This window comes from Eulemur rufifrons, chromosome 8 (genome assembly GCF_041146395.1).
Source record: "Eulemur rufifrons isolate Redbay chromosome 8, OSU_ERuf_1, whole genome shotgun sequence".
Classification (NCBI taxonomy): domain Eukaryota; kingdom Metazoa; phylum Chordata; class Mammalia; order Primates; family Lemuridae; genus Eulemur; species Eulemur rufifrons.
Genome location: NC_090990.1, coordinates 60,335,133 through 60,353,272, shown reverse-complemented (window position 1 = coordinate 60,353,272; position 18,140 = coordinate 60,335,133). Strand labels below are relative to the sequence as shown.

Here is an 18,140-nt window from a genome sequence, read left to right as displayed (position 1 = left end):
AAAGAAGCTGAGTCTAAGAAAAGCCAAGACTGGCTTAAGGTCTCATAGCTAACAAGAGAAGTAGAGCCAGGATTTGAACCCATGTTTGTTTGACTTCAAAGTCCATGTTCTTAACTACTAAGTTATACTATCTATAACTGATATCATACTGGAGGTTTTGGGTTAAGTCTTCAAAAATTATGATAACAAAATTACAATTTAATAATTGTAATTTAACAATCCTCTGAAAAAAGAAACTACAAATAAACATAACACTGGCTGTTGCTGGCTAGAACTTTCACACTAATGGAAATTTACACTAATGTTATTTCAAGTCTTCTTTGCATAACCTCCATGCTCTTTCTCATTATGAGTTACAGTGGCAGGTGTACACAAAAGTGCCAGAAAAAGTGTTGGCCTAAATTTAACTCCCAGTGCAACAGGCAACACAGAATGGCATTTATGAGTCATAGGATCCCAAAATGTAGATAAGACGTGCTGCCCTCTAGTGATTCAACACCTCACATTTAACACTAAACAGTCTCATAAGTGAATAAGGAAAACATTTTTTCATTATTAGAGAACGAACTCAAATCTTCATTTCATTTGTTTGTGACTGTCTGACTCCCATAATAAGAGGAATAGAACAAATAACTATTGTTGAAGCCAGGAATAAACTTTTGGTGCATAAGAGCTTAGAAATATATCCAATAATGATTCATTAATTCAGAATGGTTAAGGAAATGCCATCATAGAACGTGGCAAAAAATGATTACATTTTATGGAAGGAACTCATTCCTTAAAAACATAATTCAAACCCTGCTAAATTCACAGCTATTTTCTCATCATAGGAATAAATGTAAAGAAGTGTTGAAATAGATTACAACTATTGTTCTGTATTTCTTCTTTTTTTTTTTTTTTTTTTTAACTTGAGACCAGAGTCTCACTCTGTCACCCAGGCTAGAGTGCCATGGCATCCTAGCTCACAGCAACCTCAAACTCCTGGGCTTAAGCAATCCTACTGCCTCAGCCTCCCGAGTAGCTGGGACTACCGGCATGCGCCACCATGCCCTGCTAATTTTTTCTATATATTTTTAGTTGTCCAGTTAGTTTCTTTCTATTTTTAGTAGAGACAGGGTCTCGCTCTTGCTCAGGCTGGTCTCCAACTCCTGACCTCAAGCCATCCTCCCGCCTCAGCCTCCCAGAGTGCTACGATTACAGGCATGAGCCCCCATGCCTGTTCTACGTTTTTTTAAGTTTACTCTTAAAGCATAATAATTACTATAATAAAATCTGTTTTTAAATATGCTTTTAAAACAGAAAAATATTTGTAGTAAAGCTTTTTGTATCAGTATCACCTTCTTCCCAAATACCAAAATTATTTCCTATTTTAACATAGATAATTACAGGCGTGAGCCAGCCTGTACATTTAACTGAATGACCACGTGGATGACAATGTTACAGAATATTTTTTTAAAAGTTTAAATTTAACAATAAAAGTAAAAATAATAGCACAATCTTCACCAAAACCACTTGCAGACGTTTTCATGTATGTAAACAATAGTATGATTCACAGGATATTGACAAAGGATAGTTGACATTTCTGGTTACCAGATGAAGTGACATTACCACTGTGGCAATAGAGTAAGCACAGTTTATAATTCACCAGGCCTACCAGGTTTGAAGCTAAGTGATTCTTAATAAATTTAAAAAGAAAAATTTGGGATTCATATTAAAATTTTTAGTACAAAATGTTATTTTGCCCTATTTCAAATTTGTGGAAATCTACTTACCTAAACTTAGCTTAACAGCAACCATACTATATTTTTTAACTCCTTTATCAAAGTACAATTCACATAGCATAAAATTCTCCCTTTTTCAGTGTATAATTCAATGAGTTTTAGTTTGTTTTGTTTTTTCCCCCGGGGGCTCAAGAGATCCTCCTGACTCAACCTTTCTAGTAGCTGGGACCACAGGCACATGCCATCATGCCTGGCCCAATGAGTTTTAGTTTTAAATGTATAGAGCTGTGCATCTGCCACCATATCTAATGCTAGAAACATACTACATGTTTTCTATTTATTTATATATTTTTGAGACAGGGTCTTGCTCTGTTGCTCAGGCTGGACTGCAGTGGTTTCATCATAGCTCACTGCAACCTCAAGCTTCCTGGGCTCAAGTGAACCTCCTACCTCAGCCTCTCTAGCAGATGGGACTACAGGCATCCACTACCATGCCTGGCTGATTTTTAAAAATTTTTTAGAGGCATGGTCTCACCATGTTGCTCAGGCTGGTCTCAAACTCCTGGCTTCAAGCAGTCCTCCCGCCTCAGCCTCCCAAAGTGCTGGGATGACAAGCATGAGCCACTGCATCTGGTTTATACTATATGCTTTTAAAATCTATATTATTAACTTCAACTGAAAGTAACTCCAAATAATTCACAATATTGACAACTCAAAAGTTTTTTGGGTCTCCTTTTTTTTTTTTTTTTTTGAGACACACTCTCACTCTGTTGCCCAGGCTGAATTGCAGTGGCCTCATCGTAGCTCGCTGCAATCTCAAACTCCTGAGCTCAAGCAATCTTCCTGCCTCAGCCTTCTAAGTAGCTGGGACTAGAGGCGTGCACCACCACACCCGGCTAATTTTTCTATTCTTTGTAGAGCCAGAGTCTCACTCTTTCTCAGGCCAGTCTCGAACTCCTGGCCTCAAGGGATCCTCCCGCCTTGCCCTCCCAAAGTGCTAGGATTACAAGCGTGTGCCATGAGCTGGCCCAGGATTTGCTAGTTTTTAAAAAAGAGAATAGATATCATTTATTTTCAATAATCACATTGTTATCTAAAAAGAAAAAGGCTTAGACTATTTTAAAGATGCTAAAATAATCATGCTGAGTGTATTTAAACAGTCCCCCTACAATCTTATCCATAATGTTAAGTTGGCAAACTGCTCTTCCATAGCTAGTACAAATGTAGAATTGAATAGAGACTTTAAATTCTGAATTCTAAATTAGTGAAATAAGTTTTGCTAGGCTCTACTATAGTCAATAAAATCTGACACGTAAAATCTTACAAAACTAAGATAATTTGTCTATGGCCATACCACCCTGAACATGCCTGATCCTGTCTGATCTCAAAACTAAGGAGGGTTGGGACTGGTTAGTACTTGGATGGGAGACCACCTGGGAATACCGGGTGCTTTTTTTTACTTAAAGATAAAAATAATTTTTAAAAAATAAAAATAGGCTGGGCACGGTGGCTCACGCCTGTAATCCTAGCACTCTGGAAGGCCGAGGAGGGAGGATCGCTCTAGGTCAGGAGTTCGAGACCAGCCTGAGCAAGAGCAAGACCCCTGTCTCTACTAAAAAAATAGAAAGAAATTAGCTGGACAACTAAAATATATATATATTAAAAAAAAATTAGCCGGGCATGGTGGCACATGCCTGTAGTCCCAGCGATTCGGGAGGCTGAGGCAGAAGGATTGCTTAAGCCCAGGAGTTTGAGGTTGCTGTGAGCTAGGATGATGCCACGGCACTCTAGCCAGGGCAAAAGAGTGAGACTCTGTCTCCAAAAAATAAAAAACAAATAAAAATTTAAAAAATGAATAAAACTAAGATAATTTACAAATGAGTGTAAAACCAGCCATGAACACACGATGGCAGATAACTAACTGCAGAACAGCTCAGTATCAGCAATATTTCTAGAAAATGTTAATTGCTATTACCCCCTCTTTCCAACAAATTCTACATTTTCCTAATTTACCAGTTAAGTAGATAAATAAATACATATTTTGTTATGATATAAGGTATCCCATGATCTCTTCATAATCAACATGAAAAAATGTGAAAGTTTAAACAAGCTGAATTTATACCTGGTTGAACAACAAAGTATATCCTTTTTCACAGTTTTGTGGTATCACTGACATATAAAATTGTATATATTTAACATCTACAACTTGAGGTTTAGATATACTTATACACTGTGAAGTGATCACCACAATCAAGCTAATTAACACATCTATCACCTCTACATATTAAACAGTTACAGTTTATGTGTGTCTGTGTGTGCACAGTTAGAAGGTTTAAGATCTAGCCCGTTAGCAAATTTCAAGTATACAATATAGTATTGTTAATTGTCACCATGCTGCATATTAGATCTGCAAAACTTATTCATCTTGAACAACTGAAACTTACAAATTATCTTAATAATTCTTTGTGACCTAAGGAAACTTGAAAGTACCATGCCTCAGTTCTCTGAATCTGGCTTTGTCCATTTTAACATTTTTTTATTGATGGTTTCAATAAGAGCACTGATAACCAATGATACAAAACTGACCAAACTAGAGATACAAAGCTGAGAAGGATAATTAATACATTAGATGTCAAATTAAAATTTAAAACTATCTTAATTCAGAATGATGACTCAGAACTGACAGTTGAGAATGAATGAATGAATGAATGAATAAACATAACATCTAAACCTTGGGTTACGAAAAACAACCGCACAGGAATAAATGAGGGAAGATCGGGCTTAACAGTAACAAACTAACAATAACAAAGAACTTACAAGTTTTCGTTAACCATAAGCTCAACATTAGCAATGCTACAAAATATAATCATTAGCCTTTATCATTCAAATGTCTAGAATTTCTAGTTCAAGATGACAGACAGAATACCTTCTAGTTTAGAAAGGTACTTCTGCTTCTTCCCAAAGGCCCATTGGAAAGGACAGAAAAAAAAATTTTTAACGGAGAAAAGCAGAGCATCACATGAAAAGGGTATCAGTGGGCTTGAAATTTTAAAGAATACCTTGAAACTGGCAAATATAGGATCAAGTAGGTAGAATAAGAACAACAACAACAACAAAAACATAGACTAAGATTCTAGACATAAAATGATGGTCCTTCCTGAGAGTGTCCCATAGAAGTTGCAAATTCCAAGCCAATCATCATTGTTACTCTGTTTATAGAACTTTATATGTATTATTTCAATTAATCCTCACAGTTTATAAAATAGGTACACTATATGTCCATTTTGCAGATGAGGAAGCTGACGCTTAGACAGGTTATAAAATCACACAGATAATAAATGATAATGCCAGGAGTTGAACCCAGTTAGTCTATTCTGGAGTTGTTTTTGAGATGGAATCTCACTCTGCCACCCTGGGTAGAGTACAATGGAGTCATCATAGCTCACAGCAACCTCAAACTCCTGGGCTCAAGCAATCCTCCTGCCTCAGCCTCCCGAGTAGCTGGAAATACAGATGCATGCCACCACATCCGGCTAATTTTTAAATTTTTTGTAAAGATGGAGTGTCGCCCTTGCTTAGCCTGGTCTCAAACTTCTGGACTCAAGTAATCCTCCCTCCTCAGCCTCCCGAAGTGCTGGGATTATAGGCATGAGCCAACATGCTCAGCCTACTGATTTATTATAAAGGATATTATAAGGTATACAGATGAAGAAATGGGTGGGGCAAGGCATGGGGGAAGAGGCACAGATATTTTATGCCCTCTCTGGTATGCTAGCAACCTCCATGTGTTCAGCTATCTGTTCAGGTTCTCTGAACCTAGTCTTTTTGGGTTTTTATGGGCAACCTAGTCAAAATGTGATTAGCCTTTAGGGTATGGGGCAGGACCCTGTCTGGAATGAGGGTCTTAGGACCCACAATCAAAAAGGTGAGCGAAGATTAGAGTCATGCCTTGGTGCAGGTGAAGGTTACAGAGATTTTGTTTCTTGAAGCCTGTTCTTAAGGCTTGATATATTTAACATTATAACAAAAGACTATAACGAGGGCTATGGGAATTATAAGCCAAGAATTGTGCATGAAAACCTATATATATATTCATATGTTACCACAATTTCCTACAGGGAATTTTTGTGTACAGACATATTCTGCCCACAGAGAGTTCACAGTTAACCCTCCCATTCAAAGAAGATGCCTGTCTTATAAGCGGTAAGGCAATATAGCATGGTAGTTAAGAGAATGGACTACATCTGGGCATGGTGGCTCATGCTGTAATCCCAGGCACTTGGGAGGCTGAGGTGGGAGGATCGCTTGAGGTCAGGAGTTCAAGACCAGCCTGGCAACACAGTGAGATCTTGTCTCTAAAATAATTGTTTTAGATTAGCTGGGCAAGGTGGCACACACCTATAGTCAGGAGGCTGAGGCAGGAGACCGCAATGAGCTATGAGTGCACCACTGTAGGTGACAAAGACTCTGTCTCTTACAAAAAAAAACAGGGAGAACAGACTCTGAAGCTAACTTGCAAGGGTCTAAATCTGGGTTCTTCCACTTAACAGCTGTGCCTGGAGAAGCTATTTAATGTCTCTGTGCCTCACTTTCCCATCTGAAAAGTGGGGAAGATAACTGTATTTATGTCATAAAAGCTGTTACGAGGAATAAGTGAGGTAATTTTCTATGATGGAGCCCCTGCACTGCAGTCAAGGTGACAGAGTGAGACCTTGTCTTTTTAAAAAACAAAAAATGCTATGAAGCATAGAGGGAAAGGAGATAAATTAGATGATGGCTTAGACATCTTCTAACCTTGAAAGCCTATCAAATCCTTAAGAGGGAAAAAATTAATTTAATCAAATAAGATAAAGCAGATTATAAAACAATGAAGTATTAACTGAAGTCAGAACAATACTTGGTTTAAATTCACCCCTGAGCCTCTGAAGGTATTTGTTAGACTCTCTTGATTTATGACAACTATAAGTTGCCTCTCAATAAACAAAAGATATAAAATGAATTTAGATGTAGAGAATGAGGTGAGTTAACTGATTTCTAAGCAATTTTGATTAATATCAAGTAACAGGTATAACAGAGCTACTACCTGAGTCTCAGCCATAGATTCAGCTCTTTTAATCCAGAAGTACAAAAATGGAAACATGCAATATCCAAACAATTCCCAAAAAGGACCACAATATAACAGCTTCATGTCAACTGGAAATTTGAGGGCAACAGTAGGCCAAGGCACTGGTAGGCTGCAGGGAAAAGCACATCAGCCTAATAGCCAGTGACAGCCCAGGGTAAGACACAAATGTGGTCAGGAACTTATTCCAAACCTAAGCCAACTAAATGTATGGATTGATTAGGGATCCTGTTCTAAAAAACCTATCCACTTTAGAGTTCCAAATTAACAATAATTTCCTCTGAAACAACCTGAAAACCCCAGAAATTAAGCCACTGCCCTGGGGTCTTCTGGTCTAGAAGAAACACGGACCTAAAGCAGACCTCTGGAATAATACCCAAGTAACCTTTATAACCTAAAGAAATCAAAGATGAACCCCACCAACTTCTACGGAAGGCTATAGAAAAAAAGAAACTTTGGGCATGCCAAGCAGAATCAAATCTGAGATGCATATGATAAGCCTAAAAGAACAAGAACTACGTATCTACACAATCCTTATCATGAGACTAGAAGAAACTGCAAGTAGAAGATTAGAACAGTATAGGCAAAGCCTCTATTCCTAGAGTAAGACATTAAAAGTCTCAGGGTCCTCTTTCTCTTTCCTTCTTATACCGATAATTTTTTTCTCTGTGGCTTTCCTTGCCACTTAACCACTTTCCTATCTTTTCTACTTGTTCCACTTCCATTCTACATTGGAGGTTTTTAAAAATTCCTTCTCTGTTCTGTGTCCTACTTACTATCATAAGTGACATTCTAATAAAGTTACAAAAGAAATCACAGAAAGAAACAAATATAAAAATAAAGCTTTGACAAATTATATTTGTTATGAATATTGCCTACATTTTTCTGGCCTGTAATCTCCTATATATGTCAAAACATTACGCCTATGCTAATAGCAGAGAAACTATTAAAAAATACTCGAGTCTAATAAATAATGGTTGGTGACAACAGTAGGAAAAAGCAAAGACCAAAGTTAATAGAAAGAGATTTCATATAACCCTGACTGTGACATATAGACAATAACTTTTAATTCTAATACAAACAAAATCTTTTACCTAAATTCAACATATGTAGGGATGTAAATATCTAAAAATCCAACCACTTTCAGTATTTTAGTATTTGTTCAGAAACAATTGTGGAAAAACTTAAAACTCCTTAACTTTTTTTAAAATTGAAAACAACCATCCTCCTCACACTAAAAAATACTTAAATTATTTTTGACCAAAAAAAGATAGAATATAATTTGGTCTTGTTTCATTCTTTGGGGGCATTTACAGAAGTTAAGAAAGCAATTTATTCATTCCTTCCTTCCAAGACTTTACTCAAGAAGTTTCTTCAAAGCACTTTTCTGGTGCCGGATGTGATGGCTCACACTTGTAATCCTAGGACTTTGGGAAGTGACCAGCCTGGGCAACAGCGAGACCTTGTCTCTACAAAAAATAAAAAATTAGCTGGGTGTGGTGGCATGCGCCTATAGTCCCAGCTTCTCGGGAGGCTGAGCCCAGGAGTTCGAGGTCGCAGTGAGCTCCTATGATGCCACTACACTCTAGCCCGGGCAACAAAGCAAGAATCTGTCTCAATGTGGGAGGAGGGACGGGGGAGCTCTTTTCTCTTTAAAATAGGAAACAAAGGTAATGGTATATAATAATGTATGTACTGACTACTTACATCAAAAGCAATGAAAACGGAGTCCAAGAACTATAACTACTTAAAATATTTTAAATGTGCGCCATTAGCTATCTGCACATTTCTCAGGTGGTAGGCGTTTGTCACCATTTTTATATTATTGTTTATCTTTTCCCTCTTTCCAATACTTACCTGGGATTTTTTCACCTACAATATATTTTTAAAATGATGTCACAGTCCCACCCATGGTAAGTACTTGAATTTATATCTTAAGGACATTAAGTTCACTTGAAAAATAAAACTGAAAGAAAAAAAGAAGTGTGATGGAACTTTTTTCTCTTGGCTGTTTTTTTCAAAATATGTAACCTACAAATACATGAGACACTTAAGTAAATGAGTCTAAGAATATAAAAGAAAAAAATCATACATTTTATAAAAACCATCTAAAATAACCATCTTACCAATATCATTTGCAAGGGAATTAGGATCAGGTGCCCCAAGGGTGGCTTCAAACTCCTCTTGGAGACGATATGCTCTTTGCAGCAGAGCTTCAAGTTTATGAATAAATTCAGAACTAATAATATCCTACAAGGTGAGAAAAAGTACACACAGCAAATATTAGATTCTAATGTTAAGAATCTAAACATTTCCCACTTTCAAATAAAAGGCAGGGAAAGTGAGGGATATAAAGTGGAAAGAGTACTGCAGTAGAAGTCAGGAGGCCTGGGTTCTAGCCAGGCCTTTGGCAAAATTATCCCAGTTCTCAGGGATTCAGTTTCTTTACCTGTAAAATTAAGCAGATAGACTAGATTAGGGGTTCTTTAAGGTCCCTGAACCAGAAGCATCATTATCACCTGGGAACTTGTTAGAAATGCAAATTCTCAGGATCCACTCCAGTCCTATTGAATTAGAAACCATATGGGTGGGGCCGCCAGATCTGTGTTTTAACAAAGCCCTCCAGGTGATTCTGATGCATATTCAAGTTTGAGAACCACCAGCCTACCAAAATAATCAGTAAGGACGGTTTGGGGCTATAATACTATTTGACTTTTATGAATATAATGGCACTCAATCCCAAAGCACAAAACAGACTTTTAAAAATTCCAAGCTGGATGCAATGGCACCAGCCTATAGTCCCAGCTACTGAGGAGGCTGAGGCAGAAAGACTGCTTGAGCCCAGGATTTGGGGCCTGTAGTGCACTATCATCACTGCTGTGAATAGCCAGTGCACTCCAGCTGGGCGACATAGTGAGATCCCATCTCTAAAAAAGAAAAAAAAAATTCCTTTAGATATTCCTTTAGAGTATCTGCTTATTCTATATATCCCAGGGAATTCAGCAAAGTTGATGAATGGTAAATCTGGCATTTAACAACTAAATGAATTAAAAAAGCTCAATAAGAAATGCCCTACATGGTCCCTGAGGAGGAAAAAAAACCCAGTTCTATGAAATGCCACAGAAAGCAAGTACACTGAATCAACATTAAAAATAGGTTGAATCTTCCAACATCATGAAAAGCACTCTGGAATAGATCATCCTTACATCTACACTTTCTTCAGCAATGGCATCTCCTGCACCCAGTTTAATGGAACTGCAGGCTTCATCTTCAGCCTGTCTATTGCGAAAGGTTAGAGCTTGTTCCCATCGACGCAATGCCTCTTCAAACAATTCCATACCTAAAAATTAAGAACAGAACAATTGTAAATAAGCAAAACCAATGCCCAAGTAAAATAATTTGGGGTCTGAAATGTTTTCATACAGTCATCACCAATGGCCAGCCTGACTGTAATTTTGATACTAAAGAATCATTTTATACTCACATCATTTCATAGTTGAATCTTAATTTCCCCATATATTCTGAAACTACAGTTCCAGTTAAACAAAAATTAGAGAAAAAATGGCCAATATGTTTTCATTTTTTAAAAAATGTAACTCAAATGTATATGGTGCTTAGAATTTTCCTAAAACGGTATCATGAATTCACCACCAAAAGTTCGCCAGTAATAGCTAATTTTTATAGTCACGCAACTATGTTTCAAAATACCCTCCAAAACTAAAAAGAAAACTGACAAGAAAATACAAGAAACTGGTTTACAAGAAGCTATCAAGATTATAATTTGTCAGAAGGAGGCAGTAAAGCCAAGAGGAAAGATAATAGCATAGAAGCCCAAAATAAAGTCTTTTCCATATTTTTTCCTTCATAGCCAATTTGCTGATTTGGATGTAAAAACTGGTGAGGAGAGTTAACAATCAGCAAGATGCTACATGTGTTCAGCTGAAAGGAAAAAAAAAATCAGCAAGATATTGAATGTACCCATAAAGCTGCGGTCCCCAACCCCTGGGCCGTGGACCAGTACGACTCTGTGGCCTGTTAGGAACCAGGCCGTACAGCAAGAGGTCGAGGTGGTGGTGGGGGTGGGGGTGAGCGATCAAAGCTTCATCTGTATTTACAGCTGCTCCCCATCACTCACATCACCACCTAAGCTCCACACCCACCACCCACCCCCATCTGTGGAAAAATTATCTTACGTGAAACCAGTCCCTAGTGCCAAAAAGGCTGGGGACTGCTGCCATACAGGCTTAGCTATAGTCCAAGTAGGAATTTCACATTCCTGTTGAGAGAAAGCTTTTGTGGGAAAAGAGGAGAATATGTGCCTCTCTTTCTCTAAACATAAAAAAAGGCTTACCAAAATAATTATGTACTTTTTTTTGTTTTTTAATTTTTTTTTTTTTAGTTGTCCAGCTAATTTCTTTCTATTTTTAGTAGAGACAGAGTCTCACTCTTGTTCAGGCTGGTCTTGAACTCCTGAGCTCAAATGATCCTCCCGCCTGGGCCTCCCAGAGTGCTAGGATTACAGGTGTGAGCCACCGCACCTGGCCAATAATTATGTCCTTTAAATGAAACCAAAATATTCTAAATCTTCAACTTTTTCTATACATATAAAAGAAAACAATCTTTGAAAGTTGCTTAAGAAGCCAGGCAAGTTATTATTAAGATGGTTTTAAGATATGGTAGATAAAAAATACCTCTCCTCAAAAGTCATTTCTTCAATTATCTGTAGAGCCTACAACCCTGAATAAAATTTCTTTAAATGTAATGTAGGCCTTTCCTTCTTGTTTAATTTCCTACAGCAAAGAATGGCTTTTTGTTCTTCCTCCTAAAAATACTTATGTACATAAAAGGCAATTATATCACTACCCTCCTTTCTCCAAGCAATACAACTCTAATTCCTTTATTCTTTTCTCACACTATCCCTTCTCTATACAGATTATTGTGGATGAACACTGGAAGAATTATTTGATAGCAGAGTTGTTCAAAGATAAAAATTGCCTCCTTAGGAAGCACTGTGTTCCATCTCATTATAGAATATAATCTAGACTACCACATATCATCAGTTTTGTAACCAGAAGTCAAACATATGTCACCAATCTTTTTTTAATGTCATCAATTTTGTAAAGGGAATTGAAACCACCGAGAGGTGATTTGTCTAGGTGATCCACAGGGTTCCTACCAATCTTTTTTTGTTTTTTGTTTGTTTTTTTTTTTTTTTTTGAGACAAAGTGTCTTGCTTTGTCACCCAGGCTGGAGTGCAGTGGCACGATCGTAGTTCACTGCAGCCTCCAACTCCTGGGCTCAAGCAATCCTCTTGCTTCAGCCTCCTCTTGAGTAGCTAGGACTATAGGTATGCACCACCACACTCAACTAATTTTATTTATTTTTTCCTATAGAGACCGGGTATCACTATGTTACCCAGGCCACCCTTCAACTCCTGACCTAAAGCAATTCTCCTGCCTAGGCCTCCCAAAGTGCTGGGATTACAGGTGTGAGCCACCATGCCCAATCTTAATTCTATAATAAGACCTCCTGCGGCATCTCTAGCTTTGCTCTATTTCTCTTCAATTTGAACCTTCGATATTCTACTAGACAATTAGAGTAATCTAGAAATATAGTGAGCTTAACTCTCTGGAGACTTTTGGAAAAGGTAGTAAAAGAACCCTTCTTCCTTCTTTCCCACAGAAGGAGTACCTACTGTTATAGCACTGGCGATGATATAGTCTAACTATTCTAAAGAGTGGAAATACATTCAGAAGCATACGGTCCTTCTGCCAAGTCATCAACCCCTTTACTGCTCACTGGCCAGGGCCACATTAAGGTTTTTTGGTTTTGTTTTTTATTTTGCATGCATTTCCATTAAAAGAAAGATAGCCTGAAATAGAGTAGAGAAAAACAGGGAAGAGCATTTGAATCTTCTGATTCAGCAATAGGTTCATTTGGTTCTTCTCCAAGGCTCCAGTGAGGCCCCCTAGATATGCTCATAGTCAAGCCAAAAGGACTACGGAGATGTAATACACAGAAGGCCTTCCTTCTTTCTTATTTTATTTTATTTTATTTTATTTTATTATTCCTAATACCCAAATGGTGGCAATAATCCAAATACCATCAACTGATAAATATATAAACAAAATGTGATGTATTTATACAGTGGAATATTATTTGGCAAGAAAATGGAATGAAATACTGGTGTATGCTACAACATGGATGAGCTTTGTATATATTACATTAGGTGAAAGAATTCAGTCACTAAAGGCCACATATTATATTACATTTATAGGAAGTGTCCAGAATAGACAAATTCATAGAGAGAAAGTAGATTAATGGTTGGCAGGGGTCGGGGGGTATAGGAAATGGAGAATGACAGCAAATAGGTAGGCGATTTCTTTTTGGGTGATGAAAATGTTCTGGAACTAGATAGTGATTATGGTTGCATAACTCTGTGAATATACTAAAACCCACTGAATTGTACATTTTAAAACTTTGAATGGTGTGTGAATTATATCTCAAAAAAGATATTATAAAATATAGTTATTAATATATTGTGTATGCTTTAAAAACAATTATCGCCAATGTTATTTTCAGAAGGCCTTCTTTCTTTCTTTTTTTTTTTTATCTGACTTGTATCAAGTATGAAGGCCTTCCTTCTATTTAAAATTTTTTCTAGATACAAAAAGAATACAAATCGTAGCTAAATAAAATAGATCAAGTAAAGTGGATTCTGACAGATTCATTAGATAAGGGTCAATAGACTAGGTAAGGTTAGTGTAGTAGGCTCAATAATGGCCACACAAAGGTATCAGATCCTAATTCCTAGAACCTATAACTATTATCTTATAAGGAAAAAAGGTCTTTGCAGATGTGATTAAGAATTCCAACATGGGGAGATTATCCTAGATTACCTGGTGGGCCCTAAATCTAATCAAAAGTGTCCTTGTAAGAGAGAGGTAGAGGGAGATTTGATACACACAGAGGAAAATGTGATATGAAAATGAAGGCAGAGACTGGAGTGATGTGGCCACAAGCCAAGGAATGCTGGCAAGTACCGAAACCTGGAAGAAGAAAGGAATGAATTCTTCCTTAGGCCTCCAAAGGGAGATTGCTCGACTAACACTTTAATTTCAACCCAGTGATAATGATTTTGGACTTCTGGCCTCTAAAACTCTGAGTGAATAAATTTCTGTTATTTTAACCCACCAAGTTTACGGTAACTTGTTACAGCACGCCCAGGAAACTAATACAATGGGCTACGTTATGTAGACTAGATTCAACAGACATAAGAACATTTTAAAATTATAGTTGCTTCTCTTAGAACAATCCAGTTTTAGTTTCAAATTAAATCTGAGTACAGTATCTTAAAATTTTATCATATTATTCCTACCCATTAAGTATAAGTTCTCAGGAGTGGTCACAGGAATATTAACAAGTTTAATATCATCTTCATCAGCTTTGTCCCAGGAATTAGAATTGCCACAAGCACAGCTATGACAAGAATTGACACTCTGGACCTAAAATTAAGATAGAGAGAAGTTACTTCAAAATCTCTCTTATGATATTGTGTTTTTGTTGTTTTTTTTTCCTAAGAGTCAGGTTCTGCTCTGTTGCCCAGGCTCTGTTGTACAGTGGCACAATCAAAGCTCACTGCACTCTCGAACACCTGGGCACAAGCAATCCTCCCACCTCAGCCTTCTGAGTAGCTAGGACTACAAGTGCACCACCACACCTAGCTAATTTTTGTATTTCTTGTAGAGACAGGGTCTTGAACTGGTCTTGAACTCCTGGCTACAAGCAATCCTCCCAACTCGGCCTCCCAAAGTGCTGGGATTACAGGCATGAGCCACTGTGCCTGGCCAGTATGTTGTGACCTTTTATGTTTACAAATTATTTACATAAATCCTATTACAGGTAAAACAATTTCTACCTGAAGAAATAATTCTGATTGTATTCAATCAAATTTAGGGGTCATACGACCCTAAATATTCTGAGCCTGTTTGCTCAAAAATATACAAGTAGAATATCTTGAACATAAATCACTTATTTCCATCAAAAACCAGGCCTTTATTTTTATATCATTTACTGTTTTAAGTATTTACTTATAAATTTTATCTATACCTACTTTGATGTAAGGTAGATAGTTTACTTGTTTTTTGTATTTTTTATTTTTTTAGAGACACAGTCTCACTCTGTTGCCCAGGCTGGAATGCAGTGGCACAATCATAGCTCACTATAAACCTTGAACTCCTGGGATCAAGTGATCAATTCTCCTGGCTCTCCCTCCCAAGTAGCTTGGACTACAGATGAGTTCCACCACACTCAGGTTTTACTTTTCTTTTTAAATTTTTTACAATGCTGACTCTCTGCTAATTGATAACTAGAAGTGAAAATTCTCCATCATCTTTGTACCTGCCCTCCCTTAGCAAGGTTCACTGAGTCAATTTTTTCAATCACCTCTATGCAGATGATTCTCAAATCCCTAACTCCAGTTCTGTCCTCTTTGAGAAATCTAGGCCCACATTTTCATTTGCCTATTAGGTGACTCCACTTGGTTCTCTTGCTGGCATCTCAAACTGACTATGCACCTCATAATGATATTTCAGTCAACAATGGACTGTATATATGATAGTGAACCCATAAGATTATAATACTGTATTTTTATTGTAGCTTTTCTATGTTTAGATATACAAGTACCATTGTGTTACAATTGCCTACAGTATGCAGTACACTAACATGCTGTACAGGCTTGTAGCCTAGGAGCAATAGGTTACATCACATGGCCTAGGTGTATACTAGGCTATACCATTTAGGTGTGTGGAAGTAAACTCTCTGATGTTCATACAATGAGGCAATCACCTAAAAACACATTTCTCAGAACTATACCCTGTTGGTTTTTTTTTTTTTTTTTTTTTTTTTTGAGACAGAGTCTCGCTTTGTTGCCTGGGCTAGAGTGAGTGCCATGGCATCAGCCTAGCTCACAGCAACCTCAAACTCCTGGGCTTAAGCGATCCTACTGCCTCAGCCTCCCGAGTAGCTGGGACTACAGGCATGCGCCACCATGCCCAGCTAATTTTTTCTATATATATTTTAGTTGGCCAGATAATTTCTTTCTATTTTTAGTAGAGACGGAGTCTCGCTCGTGCTCAGGCTGGTCTCAAACTCCTGACCTTGAGCGATCCACCCGCCTCGGCCTCCCAGAGTGCTAGGATTACAGGCATGAGCCACCGCGCCCGGCCTATACCCTGTTGTTAAGTGATGCATGACTGTATATCAAAACAGGAGCTTACCCATCCTGTTCTGCCCCATCTTGGGGTCCTCTGCTCAGGGATGAGCCAGCAGGGCTACAGCCAACCTCCCTGGGAAGCAGAGAATCAAGAAACATCCCGGGCCCTGTTTTCTCGTTGTGTGATTCCAGGGGTGCACAGGGCCCGGGGGGTTTCTGAAAAGAAGGGCATGGGAGGGAGGGCTGCACCCCGCAGTCTTGTCCTGCTGGTATAGCAGGCAGCTGCCCACTCCCACCACGCCCTGCACTGCAGGCTCCTGAGTCAGCAGATTAAGCATTTTATATATTGTATTTTAAATACATGTTTTAAACTTGTCAAACAAAATAAACCACTTAGCATCTTCCCACAAGAAACTCTTCCTCCTCATAAGTTCACTAATATACTTCCATTCCCACAAATTCTCCACTAGAAAACAGGAAGTCATATTCAAAGTCTTTTCATATCCAGTTACCAAATTTTGTGCACCCTGTCCCCTCCTTTCTACTCCTGTTGTCAGGACCCTAATTTAGGCACTCATTATCTACTTCCTAAGAGGAGGAAAATCCAGGCAGTTCACAGCCCTGGCAGAGGAATGACTAGGTGAGCTAGACAAGCACAGTAAAATGTTTCTAAAGACTTGGTATTCACACTATTATCATAAAACTCACTCTTATCTATGTCTAGTCAAAAAGAACAGCTTCAGCTTTCAGTTGAGAAAATTCAAAATAGAGGCATTTCTCAGACACTGAGGAAATTCACATTCTAGAACAGGCATATTCTTCATTATCCTGCTCAGTTTCACAGGGGAATTAAAAGTCTGCAGGCCTTTGTACCCTAGCAAAGCTTTTAAAAATTTCGGATTTTTAGGCATTACATAATGGGCAGCTATATATATTCCAATGAAATATTGAAGTAAGGTATAGAATATGGTGTTCTACAAACTGCTCAGAAAAAAAATGAAAATGCACGACAGTAGTGGCATAAATTCCTTAGAAGTATACATAAGAAACCGTTGGCTGGGAGTGGTGGCTCACAGCTATAATCCCAGCACTTTGGGCGGCAAAGGCAGGAGGATCACTTGAGCTTAGGAGTTTGAGACCAGCTTGAGCAACACAGCAAGACTTCATCTTTACAAAAAATTATACAAAAAACATTAAAAAATTATACAAATAACTGGGCATGATGGCACATGCCTGTAGTCTCAGCTACCTGAGAGGCTGAGGCAGGAGGATCAGTTGAGCCCAGAAGTTTGGGGCTGCAGTGAGCTACGATCGTGCTACCGCACTCTAGCTTGGATGACAAAGTGAGATCCTGTCCAAAAAAAAAGAAAATTTGTCAATGTTGTTTATCTCCAAGAAGGGGAATTTAGTGGATCAGGAACACATTTTCTTTTTTTTTTTTTTTTTTTTAACAATGCAGGGTCTCATTATGTTGCCCAGGCTGGCCTAGAATTTAGAACTCTTGGGCTTAAGTGATCCTCCTGCCTTACTATTCCAAGCTTGTAGCTGGGACTACAAGCATGCACCACCATACCTGGTTCTCAGTGTACATTCTTATGCTTGTTCTGCATTTAGTAACAAGTACATGTCCTATCTACTTTTTAAATCAATGTTTAAGCTACATTAGATTTAAACAAATACTAACTTCATTCCTTGTCAATTAATATTAATATTATATTAATGCTCCAAAAAAGAAGGGAGGTCTTCTGCTTGTCAGTCAACACTACGTTAATGCTCCAAAGAAGGAAGTGAGGAACTTCCTAAGTGGCTTCAGCAAGCCAAACACTTTTACCTAAAGAGACTCATCAAGTGATTACTGTGACCCAGCACAAAGTCTGGCTGCACTGTCCAGCTTCTTGCAGAACATCTAATTTTGATGTACTACTTCCACATCAACACCATTCTCTCCTTGGACCCATGGGATCATATCACATACGCAAAAAAACCTGGAACCAAATTGGCTGAACATTTAGCAAAAGGATACTTACTTGCCTGAAGAAAGCAGATTCAACCAGATGATTTCTTAAGGTTCTTCCCATACTAA

At 38.0% G+C, this 18,140-nt stretch overlaps 1 protein-coding gene and 1 pseudogene across 2 annotated transcripts in view; one reads left to right on the top strand and one right to left on the bottom strand.

Moving 5' to 3' along the window:
• The window catches only part of MIGA1 (mitoguardin 1), a 77,400-nt gene that overhangs the window by 37,710 nt on the left and 21,550 nt on the right, over positions 1-18,140 (bottom strand). For both annotated transcript variants that reach the window (XM_069478109.1, XM_069478108.1), the window contains exons 5-7: positions 14,222-14,348; positions 10,050-10,183; positions 8,970-9,093 (exon numbers count right to left, since the gene is read on the bottom strand). In XM_069478109.1, coding sequence (XP_069334210.1) covers positions 8,970-9,093; positions 10,050-10,183; positions 14,222-14,348 — 385 coding nt within the window. The remainder of the gene's footprint in view (positions 1-8,969; positions 9,094-10,049; positions 10,184-14,221; positions 14,349-18,140) is intronic.
• LOC138390954 (5S ribosomal RNA) lies at positions 3,062-3,179 on the top strand (annotated as a pseudogene).